This window comes from Talpa occidentalis, unplaced genomic scaffold, assembly GCF_014898055.3.
Source record: "Talpa occidentalis isolate TD23 unplaced genomic scaffold, MPIMG_talOcc4v2.1 talOcc4.3, whole genome shotgun sequence".
Classification (NCBI taxonomy): domain Eukaryota; kingdom Metazoa; phylum Chordata; class Mammalia; order Eulipotyphla; family Talpidae; genus Talpa; species Talpa occidentalis.
The window spans coordinates 136,594,979-136,614,113 of NW_023603184.1; the positions used below are offsets into that span (position 1 = coordinate 136,594,979).

The window sequence follows — 19,135 nt, forward strand, 5'->3', positions numbered from 1 at the left end:
CCTGGCTCTCTCCCCACCTCTGGCAGCTCCCACAGCAGCAGGCTAGAACTGCTTCTTGGCAGTGGCCTCCCTGACCTCCAAGGGCCCAGAAAGCAGAGGGCGCTAAGCCCTCAGACATCCCAGCATTACCTATGCTCCTCTGCTCCTCCGAGAGGCAGGGAGCTCCCTGGGTGAGCACTGAAGAGGGGGCAAAGGAGCTCATGTGTTACCCCAGCTTTTCCTGCAAGAAGAGAGTCTGCAAAGCTCACTGAGGAGCTGACAGAAAGGAGATGTGCAAAGCACACCTGAGAGCCTGAGAGCTCTCCCCAACCCACGCCTTCGTACCCCATGGCCACTGTCCAGGTGTCTCACACCACAGGGAACTTCAGCAACAGGGGCCACAGTCCAGCCCCCACGTGTCAAGAAGCAGGGCAGAAGCCAGATCTCCACCAGCGCTAACTCTGAGCCTAATTTCAAATGGGGCCTGGAGATGGGGAAACCAAGGGTGAAGCACAGCATCTCCGTGGTGGCAAAGACAAGGACTGAGTGGCACAGGGAAGAGGGGGCAAGGAGCCCAGTGTGAACCTGACCCCCCAGCCTCAACCATTCCAGGTCCTGGATAAGCTTCTCACTGCAGTCTCTGGGGTGGGTGGAATTTCACCCTCAGGGTGCTGAAAACCCCAGGACAGTTCTGTAGGTGGTGACCAGGCTTGGACAACACATACTTACACCCCAAGAAAATGGATAGGAGGGCAGGGAGCCCCCAGCTGAACTGGGACCATCCCCACCTCCCCAACCTCCAAAACCCCTCTTCCTCCTGATTCCAGGGAAGAGACTGAAATGTCAGAAAAACCTGCAAATCCAGCTCCTCTTTCCAGGCTCTCCCTGAGTTCGGGAAGGGGAGCGAGGGGGACATGGCGGTGACAGGCTTGAGTCGGGAGCCCTTGGCGCTCTGCTGCTCCAGACCACAGCCTGGTTCCCAGGGCGGAGGCAGAACAGCGCCACCACCTGGACAATCTTGGCATCGCACTCTGTGCCCACCCACCTCAGAGGGTTCTCAGCTGGGGAGGAAGCTGGGGGTTCCTTTAAAGGGTCACTGAAGTCTGTGGGCAGCTGACAGCTGGGCCACAACTAGCCAGGTGCTTCAGCTACACCTGGCCCTCTCTGACTGGGGCTCCTCTCCCCAAGGCCAGATTCTCACTCATCTGAGGAAGCTTGGGGGGGAGAAAGCGAAGCAGGGGGGGAAAGGCCCAAGCCAGAGAACTGAAAACGCAGATGCAGGAAAGAAAGACTCCGGATCAGCAAGACAGGGAGCCCCCGTGAACCCCCTGCCCTAAGTCACCACTCCCAGCCAGAGCGAGAACTTTCCTTTGATGAGCGACCCTCCAACCCCTCTCCCTATCCATGGAAAGGACAGGATCCAGCACAGGCTTTGACGCTAGCCACACCTGAAGGCCACACCGGCGCTGCCTCCTGGTAGCTGCGTGACCTTTACCCCTTCACCCCACCTCTCTGAGACTCAGTGCCCTCATCTGCCAAGTTGGAATAAAATACTTACCTTGCAGGGTCCTGGCAAGGACTAGCTGAGATCATGTAAGGAAATTAAGACTCCAGACCTGGCTTCAAGCTAGAACTCAAAACACGACTATGTGCAAGTGGCAGCTACCTACACCTCTCACTGCAGCTTTCGGGTCCACCCGTGCTCCCTAAGTGACTATAACTTTCAGAGCCAGCCCCCCACCTCCTGCCCCCCATGAGCCAGGCATACCTGATGGGCTGGAGCTGGACACTTGGGGTGACACTGGTGGAGCCCTGGGGAAGAGAAGAGAAGCAGTGTTATGGAGGAGACAGGCGGAGAGCTGGCATGGGAGTGGTCAGGCTGTGGGCAAACATAGATTCTTTTTTCCTTTCTCTGCCAACATTCCAGCACAGATACCCTAATACCCCAGCAACACAGTCACCCAAAGCCTAAAGCAGTCAATGCCAATTCCACGTGAGTGTACCTCGTGCCAACCCCAGAGGGACACTCCTTCCTTCCTCGGGCAAAGAAGAAACCCCAGATGCTCACAAATGCACCACCTCTGGACTGGGGCCACCTGCTCGGGTATGTACTCAATAACAGTTACCAAATTGATGAAAACCATTTCATCTTGATTCACAGGCGCAATGCAATCGTAACCACCAGTGGAGAATACTGGCTGCAAGCATGAAAGAAAGAAGGACGGACAAGGATGACGGCACCCTTCTGTCCCGCTCTCAGCCTTTCTCCTAAACCACCAAGACCCCACACTCCTCTCCTTGACAGCAGCAACGCCCAGTCATTTGATCAGAAATTCTGAGATGAGGGCAACAGGCACGCCGGGGAGCAACCAAGACCAGTGGCAGGCAGCAAATCAGGCCCCCCAGGAGCCACCTCTGGCCCAACCACTCTCTTACCCGCCCTCCCCTCTCCCATCTAGGGCTGCCAACTGGGACAAAACTAGGCCTTGGGACCCAAGGTGGTGTCGAAAGATGGCAGGGTGGCAAGATGGCACAGGGTCAGAGCCCCACAGCCTCCCTCCAGCAGTTCCGTGTCACTCAACACGCTGAGATGCTACTGCCATGTCACATGTACAAGGGGTGATTTCTCACGGGGCTGTTGGAAGATTGAAAGAAATTATGCACATAAGGTCCTTACAGGTTCTTGCTATTATTGTATCAAGGACAATTAAAAGACTAGTTAGGGCCTCCCCGGTGGTGCAGCAGGTTGAGAGCACCTCGCTGTGGAGCTGTCCGCAGCCTCTGCAGCATGGGTTCGAGTTCCGGCCAGCCAGGGAGAAACCTCTCCTGCCTTGCCCGCTGCTCCCCTCAGCAGTGTCTTTGGTCCATCTGCCTGTTCTGCTGCCCACTCTGTCTCTGGTGAATCTTCCCACCCTCCCACGCCTCTGGCCTGTACCCCAGTTCTTGTATAAGTAAATAAAAAATCTTTTTTTTTTTTTTTTTGGTGGGACCCTCGCCGGTGGACAGGGAACGAACGAACGCTGCAGAGGCTGTGGGCAGCCTCGCAGCCCAGCGCTCAACCGCTGCGCCACCAGGGGAGGCCCTAAATAAAAAATCTTTAAAAAAAAAAAAAAAGACTAGTTAGAGGAACAGCCAAACATTCCCTTTATAGAAAATCAAAAGCCTGCACCACTTCGTCCACCAGCTGCCACCCATCACTTCAGCACCTCACGATGCAGAGTCAGATGCCAACTTCCATTCCCTGACCGAGTCGAGTCCCAGGTCCAGGGCACCTTCCAAGTATCCCTGTGCCTCCCAGAAACTGGCCTCTCCCAATCACCCAGCTGCAACCTCCTTTTAGAGGGACAGAACCACAATCTACCAAGGAGAGGAGAAACTGAGTCACACAGGGACTCACCCCCAAGATCTGATGACCAGCAAGACTCACCCTCAAACTTCAGGCTTGACCACTGGGGCCTCAAGAAGAGGAGTCCCCTTCAGCCCTCTCCAGGCCCTGAAGCACCTACGAGACGGAGGGGGAGAAGGACTCTCCATCCAGGCGCCCCTGAGAAGGCTGTGCCCAGAGTCCCCTCGGTCTGGGCTGCCACCCAGCTCCGAGCTCAGCCTCAGCGGCAGGGGGAAACAGCCAAGCTGGGTTGGCTGTCGGAGGAAAGTTCCTCTGTCTCCACAGCTCTCCTGGCCCTGAGGTCTTGGGTTTGCATGAGTCAGGCATGGGGCGGGGTGGGGGTAGGGGTGGGGACAAGGAGAGGTTTTCAAGCCCCAAAGCCAGCCGTTCCAAAACTCCCCACCCAGAGGAACGCAGAAACCCAGCACTTCATCCATCTCCATTACGCTGGTCCCTGATGAGGAGTCACTGAACCTCCCCAGGCCAGAGGCCCTGCTCCAGGCCCCAGGGCCACCCTGCTATAAATAGCCCCTTGGGTTTCATCTGTTGCTCATCTACAGCCACTTCTGGAGGAAGCTTCCATAGCTGCTTCGAACAACTGGAAGCCACAACTGCAGCCAAGGCTTTAGGTGTGGCCAGGACCCTGGGTCCTGGCCCAAGGAGCCGCAAGGAGACAATGGGATATTGAGATGGGCTGGGTAAGGGCACTGGGTGCCAAGGGGAGTCGGGAGCCTCCTCGGACACAGCAAGGAGAAGGATGAGCTGGCTCCCAGTTCTCCCACCCCCCACCCATCATTACAACACTCCACATTCCTCGGCCTCCCCACCCCAAAAGAGCCAGGGAAGATAAATAAAAACTTGGCCCCAACAGTCTGGCCAGGCCACCTCCAGAGGTGATATGACAAAGTCCAAGCCCGCTCCAGTCCACTGCGCCGGCCAGCGACAGGGAGGCAGGGGAGGAAGTCGTGCTGGACAGTGACCCCACACAGAGGACGTGGACGGACAGCTGAACGGTCATCCCCCGATGAATCACTGGGGTGCTCTCTAACTGACAGGGCTTCCTGTTTTCTCCAAAGCTTGGGGGCATGTGACACCCACTGGCTGAGAGCAGATGTGCACGGGCCACATGTCGGATGCGGGGACACAGAGCCACAGGGAGATGGCAGAGTGGCGTGTGAGCAAACAACACCTAGCGCTTCAGAAAGCACGAGGGACCTCCCACCGAGGCTGGAGACAGTGTCTCCTGCAGCAGGTCCCAGCACAGACGCCTCTTCCAAGAGGGCGGAGAGCAGGCTGAGAGATGGGGTCACCTGTGCTACCCAGTGTGCTCATTCAGTGCACCTGCACCAAGGTGCCAGGCATTGTCCCAGCACCAGGGACCAGAGCAGGTGACGGTCCTGACCTCAGAGAGCTGTCATCCTATGTGAGAGGTGGCCCCTAAGTCCCACCCACCCCCTGCATAAAATGGGACCCCGATTTACCTGTACCACATGGAGCCCCCAGAGAGAACTACCAGAGAGTTTTATAAAGAGCACTACAAAGACTGTATTTTAAAAAGAAAAATAAGCTCTGTTGGTCTGTGATACCATTCTTGTCCTCTCTGGGGTTTCTCAAAGTCTTCTAGTCACATGACTTTGAACTTCCTCCCTGCCCCGCCCAAGACACAGATCAATCATATAATTTTTGATTCAACTCCCTAGGCATCAAGAACTCCTCCCTATCATCATCACAAAGCGCAGTCTCTCCTTTGCTGGAAGGACATATGAAAGGAAATTCCACAGCCTTCCAAAACAGAGTCTCACTTCTCTTACTGTCGGGAAGTTCCGCCTGGTCTCTAACCCTCACCCTCCTGCTGCAGAACCAGCCAACTCTTTTTGCCCTGTCCTCACTGAAAGCCGGGGCTGCCTTCTCGGCTCAAGGCCTGTGGCCCTGCGGCCTTTATTTGCTGCCTTCTACAGGCCATGTAGTGAAGAACTCGAACCCCAGGACTTGGGTGGGGTTGGTTTGGAGCAAAGACTATGTGGGAAGAATCCTGCCTTCCTTTGAGGTCCACAAACCAAACACAACAGCTCTGGACCAAAAAGAAAAGCCATTTCCTGAGCCCAAATCCCCAGGGGATGCAGTTGAGGGGAGGGACTGTAAGTCAACCCCATGGGCCATGTCAGGCAGCCAGAGATCGGAGACCAATCTACGTCAGGGGCCCAGCCCCATTCCTCTGTCTTCTCTGGGGGCTTTGGCCACCTCCAGTGCCCCCACACCAGCCCTCTCGAGCCACACCCCTTCCTCTCCCCTTCCTGCCCACCAGGCTGGATTTTTCCAAAACAAAGTGCGACACAGCACACCATCCACCAGCTCCACTACACACTGGCCCCGTCGGAGGAAAACAGCCATTCCTGCCCTGTGAGTCCTCGGCCATAGGCCAGAGACAGGAAAACAGCTCAACAAACAGGTCTATTATCACAGCAGCAGGCCCGGAGTTGCAAGCATGTCTCCTCGAAAACGGGTGCAGACTGTAAGGGAGCCCGAAGACTGGGCAGGAGACCAACCCATCACCTTGGGGTCACTCAGCCTGGGACAGGGTCTGGGAACCTTCAAGATTAGGTCTTCTCTCCTTTGCCATCATTCCAGAATTTGCTCACTTGTTTAGTTTTTCATGCATTCCTTCAACTAGACTAACTTGACCCTAATTCATCTCCTCCCTTTTCCCCTGGGCAGCACGACACCACCCTCACCACTCCTGACATCCAGACCAAGTAAACTTCCTCCAAGGAGACAGGCACGCCTTCCTTCCCCAGACCCAAGGCTCTACACACCGATGGGTCAATAAGTTCTTCCTGGTGTCTAACTTCACTCTCTCTTGCTGCAGTTTCACCTTGCAGGATTCTCTCGGGCTCTGGTGGGGTTGGAGAAAACAGCAGCCCTAGGACTTGGCTTATGAGTGTGCCCACATCACTGGGTAAAAGGCTTGGTTCCCACACCAACACCCTGTCCCTGGGCCAAGGGTTGGGAGTCCTGCGTGATACCAGATTCAAGCAGCAGTCGAAGAAGCGATGGAGAAGGTGCTTAGGGAGTCACTGAGTCACTCCAAGCCTCGACTTCCTCATCTGTAAAGTGGAACCATAGCACATGCCAGCTCCCTGCCCTTCATCAAACTAACAGTAATAAAAATAAATGTAAACTAAAAGTTACAATGTAAAACACACAGTAATAACAATGGCTAACAATCATGAGTTAGCCAGTGTGTGTGCATTAAGCCAGTGAATCCTCAATAGCGGGTACACCCAAAAAATTCATTTCTCCCTGCACCCCAGTCCCAGAAACACCGCAAACTCAGACAAGGAGCCCTCCCCAACACACGTACTCCCTGCCCCTCAGACCCATGCCTACCTTCACCAGAGTCTTCCCCACTAACTTGAGAGGCATGTTCCTGCTCTGATGAGGCCCGAGTGGCCAGCACCCCTTTGCCGGGCAGGCTGGCCGTGTGGGGCTGCACCAGTGCAACAGAGTCGTGGCCGTGGGCACCCACAGAAGTGTGGCTGCCTGTGGGAGCCGCCTCCTGCTCCCGCCGCACCTCTCTCCAGGCCCACCCTGCCCCCCACTGTGGGTCAGGCAGCTGTCAGATGATAGGGCCCCATGCCATCAACAGCTCCCCCCCTGTGCCAACCGCCAAAACCACTCCCTATTCCTCTGCAGATCAGGGTGGGTAAGGATGGGGAGGCCAGCAGAGGGGCAAGTTATCAGAGAAGGCAGGGAAGAAAGGAAAAGGCCCAACTTTGTGGGGCGTCTGTCTGCAGTGTCGGCACAAGCACTGCTCAGAACAGGGTTCCGGGAGAGTCCCCTCTGCCCTGCTCTGGGGTTCTTCCATTTAAGGATCTTGCCCATTGTCCCCCACCAAAATGTCAAAGGCAGGAGGATCCCAAGGGGCCTACCTTCCTGCCTCCCCCCACCCCACCAAAACCACTGGCATTTAAGCCACATAGAGGATTCTGCCACTTCCAAAGTCTCTCTCCACAGAAGCAAAGCCTGTAATCCCTCCCAGCACTGATGAGCTTAGAGCCCAGGAGTCCCTCTTCAACTCTGCCCTTAGTCCCTCAGGCTGCAGGCTACCCGTCCGCCAAGGCTCACCACAAGCCAGGCCTCACGAGCATGTCCCTCCCTCCTCCCCACCCTGAGCACTGAGGTCTGGCAAAGTGATGGGCAAGTGAGCTCTGGATCCAGCTTCACTGCAGGCCAAAACCAAGACTGAGGCCCAAGGACTAAGCAAGAGGGGCCTGCTCACCATCCCAGTGCCTTCTCCCCAGACACGTCTGGGGCCACCCTCCTCCCTGCTCCGCTGGGCACCAGGGGCTCAGCGGCACCTTCTCCCTTCTGTCCCCATACGTACGTCTTCCTCAAGGCTTTTCCGCGTGTTTCCACCCCGGAAGGTTCCTTCCCCCTGGAGACAGAGAAAAGGCAGTCAGAGAAGGGAGTCACAGAAACGAATCAGAAGGCGCCAGGTCTTTGACCTGCTGGGTTTGTGTGTGTGCGTGGTGGGAGGGGTGGGGGGAACAAAGGATTGGCAGAAGGGTCTGGGTGGGGACTTGGTTGATGAGCATTTCTTTATCCACTAAAGGCCTCTGGGAGCTAGCCGAACTCTCGTCTCATACTCTTCGCATGGGAGACACTACTAATCCCATTTTACAGATAAGAAAATCGAGGCACAGACTTATGTCTTACCTGTACATAATGAGAAGCTTGGAGGAGTTCAGACTTGACCCCAAGTCCTCATGCTCCCAAGCTATTATTCATGCAGCCACTGCCAGGAGACACTTCTCTTCTGCTAACCTCGGTTACCCCACACTGGGCTCCCCCACTTTGTTCCCTCCCTCCTCCATACAGCCTTGAGGAAACCATCTGTCTCTCTGCTAAGGCAGAATGATCAGTTGAGAAGGATCTGCCTGGCTATCTCACATTCTACATATTTAATAAAGAAGCCCACATTTAACCACCAGCTTCTCCCTCTCGGCACCCACTCTGCCTCTCCCTCCCTGCCAGCTTAGTTCCCTAGCAGTCCATTTCCAAACTCAGAAGGATGGTCAGATTCCTGCCTCCCAATATCACGCATATTCCATGTCTCCTGCCCAGCTCCCCCAAATCTACTCCCAAAGGAGGCTCCCAAACACATCTATCTGCTCATTGTCCCCCACAATCCGCCGTGGGTTTTGGGCCTCCCTACTCTTGCCCAGACTGCCCACCCAACCTGCCTGCTGCCACTCACCGTGTCCACTACATTCTTTGTTGTACTCTCGGTGTTGATGGGCTGTGGACAAAGGGAGAAAACAGTGTGAGGCCTCAGGGCCAACATCCCCCCTTGGCTGTCTCCCTAGGGCTGGTGGCCTGCTCGGCAGATGTCTCCTGAGGGCAGGACAAGGACACCAACCCCAGGCTCAGACTGGACTGCCAGGCCCTTGCAGATGCTGGGCCAGTGGTCCTGGAACCACTCAGCTGGACAAAGCTCACCAAGTCCTCTGACTCAGACAGCCACCGCCCTTCAAAAGGGAACAAGGGACAAGAACAGCTTCTCTTGTTCCCAGGGCCCAGCATTGTCACCTGCAAGTCTCATTTACTCCCAGCCAGAACTCAGGAAGGTAGGCACCACTGCCACCCTTGAGGCCACTTGACAGAGAAGTTAAATGAGCGGTCGTCCATGAATGGGACCACAGGACTGGAAGCCCATCTTACGCTTCTGTGCACTATATTCTTGGTGTGAAACACAGCAGAGATGAGGGGCCTGCCAGGGCCCAGTTCTCAGCAGGCTGTCAGGCCCTGGCCCTGCCACCTGGAACATTTCAAGGTCCATGCCCCAGATGCCCTGCTCCATCCCGGCCTGCCCCCTCTAGACTCCTTGCTGACTCCCATGCCCAGGCCTTTACTGGAAGAATGGCCTCCCCACTTTTCCTACAAGCACCCCTCCTCCGTGGAGGGGATGGGGTCCATGGAGATGTCAGGATGGGCAGAAGACCCAGCTGCCTCCTCTCTGGGCTAACCCAGTCTCCTGGGGGAGGAGTAGAACTGCTGGAGGGCAGGTCACAGGGGCCTTCTACTTCAGAGTCTACACAGCAGAACCAAGATCTGAACCCCGATCTCTCAACACAGTCTGCTTAATCAGTCTCCCTAGAAAGGTCAGAGAGGACAGAAATGGGAAGAAGAGGAGACCAAGTGCTGCCCCCACCTTATTCCCATCTTGAAGAGACACTCCCACCCCCCACCCCAGTAAAGCCTCCTCAGAAAGCCTGCCTGCAAGGGCTTGGGATTGAGTGTGCCAGTCACCTGAGGACACACAGGTGGCCAGCCCTCCCCCAGGGCTCTGATCCAGCAGACCTGAGGGGCAAGCAGGAATGTGCATTTCTAACAGGTTTCCTGGTTCGAGGGACACCTTGGCGAAGCAGTGGTCCAAGCAGTGGTCCAAGCACTGGCAGCAAGCCACAGCCGCCACCCCACTCTGCTGCTCTGTGACCTGAGGTGGCCACTTCGTCCTTGCAGCTGCTTCCATAGGGCAGCCTGGTGCTCTTTGGTGAGAATCAAATGAGATAAAGCACAGAAGGCACTTAGGCCGGGGCCTGGCACTCAGAAAGCTCTCCATAAATGTTAGCTGTTGTTAGTATTTATCCTCTCCACCCCGCACTCTCCCAGGCCTCGCACGGCCCACCCTACCCCATCCCTCCCGGGTCTGGCAAGATGCAGACTGAGGAGTTGAGTCAATATTAGAAACCACAGGCCTCAGCAGTGCAAGAGAAACTCTCCCCCTGCCAGCAATCATCTGCACACCATCCCCTCTGCCCCCGCCCTTCCCCCTTGCCAGCTGGAAGCAGGCCACAGCCTAAGCCTGCCAGCCGTCAGATGCCTTCAACTTACTGCTCAAAATGCTTTCTGAGAAGCTAAAAATTTCCAAAAGCCCCTCCCACCCGAAACACCCAGCATTTTCCTGCAGTGTTTGCAAACAGGGCCCAGCATGCATGCCTTGCCCCCACCCTTCCTCCACCACAGTCCTCCCGGGAAGGAGGGTTTCTGTTTCCCCAGAGCTGCCAGCACCGGGGCTGCGGGGGACACCCAAGGCAAGGGACTGGCAACTGAAGGCAGGGTCTCCCTGGGGCTGCCCCTGGCCCAGGCCCTGCAGAGAGGGTGGGGCAATAGGGAATGAGCTTCTAAAACAGCAGCCCCAGAATCCCAAAGGCCAGCAGGGATCACAGGCTCAGCTATCAGCCCACCATCGGCATGAAGACACACAGCCTCTTTACCCCCTTCATTGGGTTATTTGTCTTCTTAGAACTCATCGCTCTCTAACACACTGTATATTTTATTTATCACAGTTAGCGTCTGTCTTTCTCACTGAAATGTAAGTTCCCATAACCCCCAGAGCCTAGAACTGTGGCTGGCATGCTGGAGGCCCTCAGCAAATGCCTACTGAATGAATAAATCAAGAGCGGGTCCCTCGCTATCTTCCCTGGACCCTGCCTATGTTCAGCGTGGGCAATGCAGCTGGCACCCCTGGGACTCTGGAATCAAGGCCCCTGACCTCCACTTAGGTTTTGGCCAGGACTTTTCTATACCCACCACACAACAGACACCCTCCTCACAACATCAGCTCTGACTTTAGACATCATGTCCCTCCCCACTTCACAGATGAGAAAACTGAGGTGCAGGGAGGTAGCACTCACCCAGCCTCTCATGGTGAGGGTCGGGGCAGGACTGGGGTTGGCAAGTAGCCAAGTCTGTCACCGGCTCACATCACCCCCACCACCCCCACCCCAGCCAGCTCACAGGTAAGGGTCACTGGGTGCCCCCCAGTGGTTACTCACTTCCTTTCCCCTCAGGCTCAGCTGTAGAAGCGCAGAGCAGAGACTCCAGACAGGAATAGCTCCCTCCACTCTGGCTCCCCTGCTAAGCAATCTCAGGACAAAATTTGAAATTTAAGGACCCCAGGCTTTCCAAACTGAGGGCAACCAACTCACAGCCCAGCCAAGAGGTATCTAGACCTTGCCTTACAGGCAAGCAGGACAACTCCAAGTGCAACCGGGAATGGAGGGCATTACTGGGTGGGTCCAGTGCAGCTGGACAGCTGAGGCCATTGGTGAATACTCTGCTCTTAGACTCAAATCCCGGCAGAGCAGGCACTGGGGTGAGGCACGTAGGGCAGAAAGTGCAGTGAGGCGCTCACTCTCAGGTTGCAGAAAGTGCGCCCCAGCAATCCCAAGGACAAAGCCTGTGCCCACAGGGCACCCTTAACTGCCACCCTGGCCATCCCTCCTCTCACCTTGCACAATGTGGGTGCAACAGCACTGATGACCCATGAGCGATTCCCTGGTGACGGGATCGGGCACTTTTGTGTTCACCAACCCTCAAAAGCACCCTGTGGGGTAAGTAGGACCCCATTTTACAGTTGAGGAAACTGCGGGTCTGAGAAAGCCAGTACTTTGCCCACAGCCAGCAGGTGTGAGCGCTGGTATCTGACCCTTGCTCCATATATTCCCCTCACGTTCCCTCTTCTCTCCTCTCCCTGGAGTTGGCCTCATCCCCTGCCTCTTACTCTTAACCAACTGCCCTCCGGTTGGGAAAAGCTTTCTGAGACTCAAAGACTCAAGGTCCCAGGTCCCAGCAAAAGGAGGCTCCTTCCACACACTTCCACAGGAAGAAGAGGAAACGGGCTGCCTTGGGAGGGACTGAGCTCACACACCAGAAAGAACTTTCTGAAAGTGAGGGTTGCGAGCCACAGGGTGGGTAAGGGAAGCTGCACACCCTTTCCTCGATTTTTTCCCCAAAACACAGACACACATGACTTCTCTATGCATGCATTTATCCCCCCCAAACTGTGCACCCCAGGAGGCTGAGGGGGGCACCTGGAGGTTCGTGCAGTAGGGTGCATTGGTAGCCTGCAGGGAGGGTGGGCTGGGAAAAATGTCTGTGGGCTGCTGTTTTGGAGGAAGGAAAAGGCAGCAGGCCATAGTGTGGGGGGAGGTGCCCAAGTCCAGGCTGGGGGTGGGGGGAGGGGGCTGGCGCAGAATGTGGACTCAGCCTCCAGAGGAACATTCCGTCCAGAAATTCCTCACACCCTCCCCCCTTCTACCCCTCCAGCTCTCCCCACTCTTGCCCCCTGGGAGGCCTGGAATCTGGGCCTTTTTTTTTTTTTTTTTTCAGTCCAAAAAGACCCTGTGATGTCACAGCTACTGCCTTGGCAAACTGTGAGGTCATGGGCAGGACCTCCTATCAGGAAGGGAAGGGAGCTGGTGGGTAGGGCCGGTGGGGGCTGGGATGTCCTCTGCCCTAGGAATGAGGAAAAGTTATTCCAGGCTCACTTGTTCCAAAAATAGAACTCTAAGCTGAAGAAGGGAGGGGGCTGAAAGTAAAAGGGAAGGACAAGGAACCCCCATTTACAGGCACTCAGAGGGGGCATGGCAGGCGGGGAAGGCCCAGTAGGTATAGACAGATCTCACTGAACAGACCCGTTAGCCAGGGGTGGGGTGGTGGCATTAACAATAATAACAAAAACAACTGCAGCAGCACTAGCATTTTAAACCACTTTTGGCAAATAAGGAAACTGAGTTTCCTGGGGAAGGTGGTGGCCAGCTCAATATGAACTGAGTTCTGTAGCTCCAAGTCTGTGTTCTCCCCTCCCCTGTGTTACTTCCCTTCATGCCAGGAAGGGGGAGCTAGGAGGGCCAGTGGCTGCTGGGAAGGCACCAAGCAGGCGGGGCTGGGCCAGAGTAGAGGGGAAGCCAATAGCCTGAGTCCCTGAGTGTTTGGCTGAAGTTAATCCCAGGCAAGGGGAGGCCATCAGAGCAAAACAGCAGGCTGGATGTGATTACATGGAATGCTATGCCAGGCTTCACCTGCACCTCAACCCCCAGGAGGGGCCTAGGCAAGCCCACTCCTGTCCTCAGGACAATTCACCCCGAGGGACCCAGCACCCAGTCACTGATTGAGGCTGGGCAGCTGCAGACACCCTCACCCAGGCTCATACAAGTCTCGGCCCCTCCTGTCACACTCCCCACCACATGTTTTTCACCTTCCTTCAGCCGGGGAACCGGGAGTCCACGATTCCCGTGGCTCTTCCTCCAGGCCCCTCCAGCCACCCTTGCCCAAGTACTCCCCTTGCCAGACTCAGCACCTGCACCAGCCTCACCTGGTCCACCCTACCTGTACCAGCCCTACCCTCTCTCCTTTTGGCAGCCCCCTCACCAAGGAGCCACCCCACAGATGGCAGGGTCCTGGCTCTCAAGCCCTGCCTGGGTCACTTCCCCACTCCAGGACCCATAATGGCCCTTAGAGCTTGGCTCAAGTTCAAGTTCCTCAACCTGGCTTTTGGACTCCTCCCCTCTCTGACCCTTCCTCCTCCTGAGGAGCCACTGCTTCCCACTCCCCACATCTGCAGCCTCTGCTCACATCTCCTCACTGCCCACCATGCATACCAGGCTGATCCCCACCTCCATTCCCCTGTGTATCCTGTTCCCACCAGCACCCCCAGCCAGGAAACCCAGGGGAGGCAAGATTACTTGGCCCCTCACCCTCCAGCAAGGACAGACTGGCCAAAAATATTTACACAGTGGATTTGCCCCAGCCCCCTGCCTGGCTGAGGAATCTGCACCAGGCCCTACCTCCTCTCCAGGTCAGCTCTGCCACCGTCCAGAACACCCTCCCTCCCCCTCCCCTCCCCTCCACCATTTGACAAATCTTAAACTGGACTTGGAACAGGAGGGTGACCTCCTCAACCATCACAACACAAACTGCTTCCTTCCCCGGACTCCAAGGTTACCTCTGGTCAGAACCCCTGAATGGGGCACTAACTAGTTTCTCCCGCTTGCGCATGAACATGGGCCCCAGAGGCAGGGACAGTCATCCAATTTGGGCTCTCCCAGTGGGAGTCACAGGGGAGGTATTTAGATGCTGTGATCTGCAGGGACCATGTCCCTTCACGGCCCAACCTAAAGACTGGGCCTCAGTGAGCCCCGAGGACTTCCACCCCAAGGCCCCCCCCATTAGCACTCCACCTTACACCTAGTAAGCAATGGTGAGTGTGTGTTCCCGTGACAGACCTCGGCTGCGCAGATGGCCTCCGGGGCTATTTTAGGAGCTAGAAAGCTCTTCTTTACACCTGAAATCTCCTTTCTCTAGGAATCGCCACCAAACAGAGTCTACTTTGGAAAGCAACAAAAAAGAAGGCAATTTGCCCTCCACCAACTCCCCTCCCCACCCCATTCTGCACCTGCCCCACGTTTTCCTTCTCTGAACTAAACAGCCCTAGATGATGTATAAATTGGGGTTTCTGGCCTCCTGAGGGGAGGGGAATCTTCTACGGAGTGCAAGCACGCAGGGCTCAGTTCCGCCTCTGGAAACCAGCTCTCTGGGCTCCTCTCTCCTGACGTGGCTCTGTTCTCCAGGATCCCTCAAAGGTAACTGCCCTCAGCCTGCTCAGTGACCTGGGATGGAACTCGCCAGGCCTGGAGTCCAAACTCACTAAGTGACGACCAGTGGCTCTCCTGGGCCGAGAGCAGGAGGGCAGGGCTGGGCTGAGGGTGCACACGCCCCTCCACCCCTGTCAACACCACAACCCTCTCTCCTCGCAAGGGGAAGCTGGGTGCCTGCCGACACTGGGCACCTCGGGAAAGACATTTAAAAACCTCAGGGCCACCACTTCATGCCCATTAGGACGGCTATGATCAAAAACACAGGAAATAACAAGGGTTGGCATGGATGTGAGAAACGAGAAACTTGGTGGGAATGTAAAATGGTACCCATAGAAAACAGTATGGGGGTTTCGCAAAAACAAATGAAAAATAAAATGACCATATAATCCAGCAATTCTGCTTTGGGTCTAGGCCCAAAAGAACTGAAAGCAGAGATTCAAAGAGATAGGATACACCCGTGCTCAGAGCAGCATTATTCACAACAGCTGAAACATGGAAGCAAGCCAGGGTCTATGGACAGATGAAGTAGATAAGCAAAAGGCGGAATACACACAATGGAATACTATTTAGCCTTAAAAAGGGCATTTGGATGAAACTTGAAGACATTAGGCTAAGTGAGTAAAACCAGTCATTAAAGGGGGAAATAGTCTATGAGTTCACTTACGTGAAGCACTTAGCCAAATCTTAGAGGCAGGAAGTAGACTGGTGGTTCGTGGGGACTGGGGGAGTTACTGCTTAATGAGCACAGAGCTCTGTTTTACAAGACTCAGCAAGGGTGCACAAGGAGAGGAAAGCACTTAATACCACTGACTGGGCACTCAAAAATGGCTAAGATGGTAAATTTTAGATTATATGTATTTTACCACAATAAAAACAAGAGTAAAAAAAAATATCTGGGTCCGAATTTCCCCACCTGAAAAAGAGCAGGATCAGACTAGATGGTGTCTACAGCCCTCTCAGTCCTGTGACTGTGCTTCTCCATCACCTCCTGCCTTTAAGAAAGCCTGGCACTATGGCTAAAAAGAACCCTGCAGCTCTAGCATTAAAACAGGAGCTGGCACCAGGCAGGCAGGTGCTTGGGAAATGTTTGTTGGTAGGATGAATGGAGGACAGATAGATGGAAGACGCTCCTCTAAATCTCAGGCCCCCCGTCAGAGAAGCTAGGGAAGTGGACTTGTAGCTGGCACTGTTTAGAACAAATCCAGGGGAAATCCACCCAGAAATATCAGGTATTTACATCAGCAGCAGTTCTTCTGGGGGCGGGGGAAGCAAAAGTCCAAATCTCCACTCTTGGGCAGACCCCACCACTGTTATGTGACCTCAAACCATCGCCGAGTTTTTCTAATCCCAGTTTGCTCCTCTGCACAACCCCACCCACCCAGGATGGGCTCACACCCACCCAGACCACCAAACAATTCACAGAGGCTCCCGATGGCCCAGCAGCTGCAAATGCGAGGGACATGTGTCATTATAGATAGTTAAGGGGATAGACTCTGGTGACAGGCAACTGGAAATGCCAGCTTCCCCTCTGAACAGCTCGATGGCCTTAAGCCTCGGTTCTTCATCTGTGATGCTGGAGTCACCTCCCTCACCACATTGAATAAATGTGGCTGCAAAGAATAAATAAGTTGATTTTTGCCAAGCTTCAGAACAAAGCTCAGCAAAGTTTCCCGCAAGAGTTAACTTTTCGCTCTTGCTCTGATGGGTGGGACCAGCCTGGTATTACCATTCCCCAGCAGATGCCCCACCTCCATTCCTTCCACAAGGACACTTTCAGCACCTGGCGTGGGGCTGGCCTATGCTAGGAAAAGAGGCTTGCCCATGTTTCTCCCTAGCCCAGGGCGCCTGGGGGCCAGGCCACTCGAGCAGAGGGCTCAACACTCAGCCGACCTCGGTTGCCACTCCACTTGGCTATCACCCTCGGGAAATTCCTTTTGACTATTATTTTTCAGAAGTTGAGAAAAGCTGCTTCAGCTCTTTCCAAGGATCAGGAGTGTCTGCAACAAACAAGCCCTATTCCCCTTCCCTCCTGCCCCCACCAGTGGACCCCACAGGAGGGAGGTGACCCTAGGGTCCTCCTGGCACAGGCCCTGGGCAACATCTGTTGAGTAAGACAAAAACACAAGTTGAAGATTAAGCCACTTTGTCCTGGCTGGCCTGGCACAGGCTGAAAATGTGTTTGGCCAGCAGGCCCACGGGCTGGGCAGACATCCTGTGCCCGGGGATGAGAGGTACCAATCCCAAGGGGCTAGGATTTGAGCAAGATAGGAGAGAAGGCCGGACGGAGAGCAGAGCCAAACTGAGACATGGGAGAAACACAATCAACAGATACATGGCATGAGCAAGAGGGAGGGGGCAGAGGGACAGGGACCAGCCCTGCGCAGGCTGAAGGGCAGGCAGCAAATAGAAAAGGAAGGAAAAATCCAACCCGCCCTTTCCTCCCTCTTGTGAACCTGCTCAAGGCACCAGCCTGGCCTGCCGCGAGGAAACAGGTGCTGAGTGCTCTCTGGGGGAGCCAAACTTTCTCCCGGTTTTCCCTAGGCCACTTTCCCACTCCCCGGGGACAGAGACACGGCTCCCAGCTGGAGGCCAGCACCCTAAGAGACCCTGCTGCCCGTCACAAGCAGGGAACAAGAACATCAGTCCCGTACAGTGAGCACCTAATCTGCACCAGTAAACATGCATTTTTTGAGCACCTACTATGTGATCATTGAGCACCTACTATGAGACAGACAGTGAGGGTGACCATGAATGCACAGAACAGATAAAAGTCTCTTGACTTCGTAGAGTTTGCATGTTGGACTAGGGGAACCCCTTAAACAAACTGTTCAGTGAGTCTAGGTGATATAGGGAAGCGAGAATAGGCTGATGGAGAGAGGGAAATACTGACACTGAGCAAAGACCAGGGGGCAGGGGGAGGGGAGAACTTCCCAGGAATCTATAGGAAGAACATTCCAGGCAGAAGGTACAGGGAGTGCAAAGGCCCTGAGGCAGCATCTGCCTGGTACAGTCAAGGACTAGCAAGAAAGTCAGGAGGCTGGAGGAGAGTGATGGAGGAAGAGAGCTTCCAGGAGGAGATGAAGGCAGAGAGGGAACGGTGCTACAGGGTTAGGTAGGCAAACGGCAGAACCCTGCATTAAAAAGTGAGGCAGAAGGCCACTGGGGTGTTCTGACTGCTAATGAATCTAATAAAGTGACTTGTTTCTTTTATTCTCTTAACAACCTATAGGGTAGGTTCTGTTACTTTGAGAAGCTCCCCTTCTCAAAGGGGAAACTGAGGCCTAGAGAGGCTAAGCAATGTGCCCTGCACCTGACAGCTGGGAAGCTGGGACCCAGAGGGAGGAGGCCTGACTCCCTGGCTCTTGACCACTGCTGGGGGACCAGGTTCTGACCCGGAAGCAGTACCTGGTGTCACTATCAGTCCCACAATCTCTGTGAAGAATAAGACCCTGGCACAGGTGAAGCACATCTTAGATACATGGATTGCAGTACCTCACTCAGGCAAGAGCACCTTTGGGACTAACAGCAATCCCCTCAGTGAAAATGCCAACCATTTCCCTTTCGTCCCAACCCCTGCCCACTCCTCATGTAAACAAAGCTCACGAGGCTCCTGGCTGGCATCTGCCTGGATGGAGATCCCTAAAACCTGGACGCCCCCCAGTCCCACCAGACCAGCCAAGAACATTCTGTTCTCCACAGCAAGGTAGCAGTCGGGTTGGAATGATGAGACCTAGGCTCAGCCCTCACTGCCTGCAGTCACCAGGTCTCTCCAAAATCCCAGAGATTTCTCACTGGCAGTTCCCACTCCGGCCTGCTCTCCGACCCCATCCCCATCACTCTCCACTGCTGTCAGATGATCTTCCACTGTACGCCATGCAAACGACACTCCACACCTGGAGTGGCACAGCTGGGCAGGGCCTTGGGGAACAGAGGTCGGCCTGGCTGGCGGCAGACACCTTGAGTCTAAGGGTCATGGCACTTTGCACACTTGATTTCACCCCATCAATGCCCTTGAACAGAGGGGAGACCATCAGCACTGAGAAGGCCTCTGTAGCACCTAGTTCTACACCACTCTGTAGAAAGGGAAACTAAGGTCCAGAAAGAGGGTAGGACTGACCCAGGACCCAGGCTGGGCACAGGGCACCACACAGTCATGCAGGTGCTGCAACTACCTCACCCATGACACCCTTGCCTTCTCCCTAGACTCTCAACTCTATCAGGTGTCCACTGGTTTCCCCAGGGACCCCCCCATGATACCCACCACATATATGCACACCAGGCAGACCCCTTTCCCTCCAGCCTCCAGGCCCTGCTTGTCTCCAGGGGTAAG

At 55.1% G+C, this 19,135-nt stretch overlaps 1 protein-coding gene across 7 annotated transcripts in view; it reads right to left on the reverse strand.

The window, feature by feature from the left end:
- The window catches only part of TNS1 (tensin 1), a 199,301-nt gene that overhangs the window by 90,213 nt on the left and 89,953 nt on the right, over positions 1-19,135 (reverse strand). For 6 of the 7 annotated variants that reach the window (XM_054700073.1, XM_037524017.2, XM_054700072.1 and 3 more), the window contains 3 exons: positions 8,622-8,663; positions 7,749-7,799; positions 1,748-1,791 (listed from right to left, as the gene is read on the reverse strand). In XM_054700073.1, the coding sequence (XP_054556048.1) occupies positions 1,748-1,791; positions 7,749-7,799; positions 8,622-8,663 (137 nt within the window). Of the gene's footprint in view, positions 1-1,747; positions 1,792-3,406; positions 3,446-7,748; positions 7,800-8,621; positions 8,664-19,135 lie in introns of those variants that run through there. The other variant, XM_054700074.1, reaches the window with a different exon arrangement.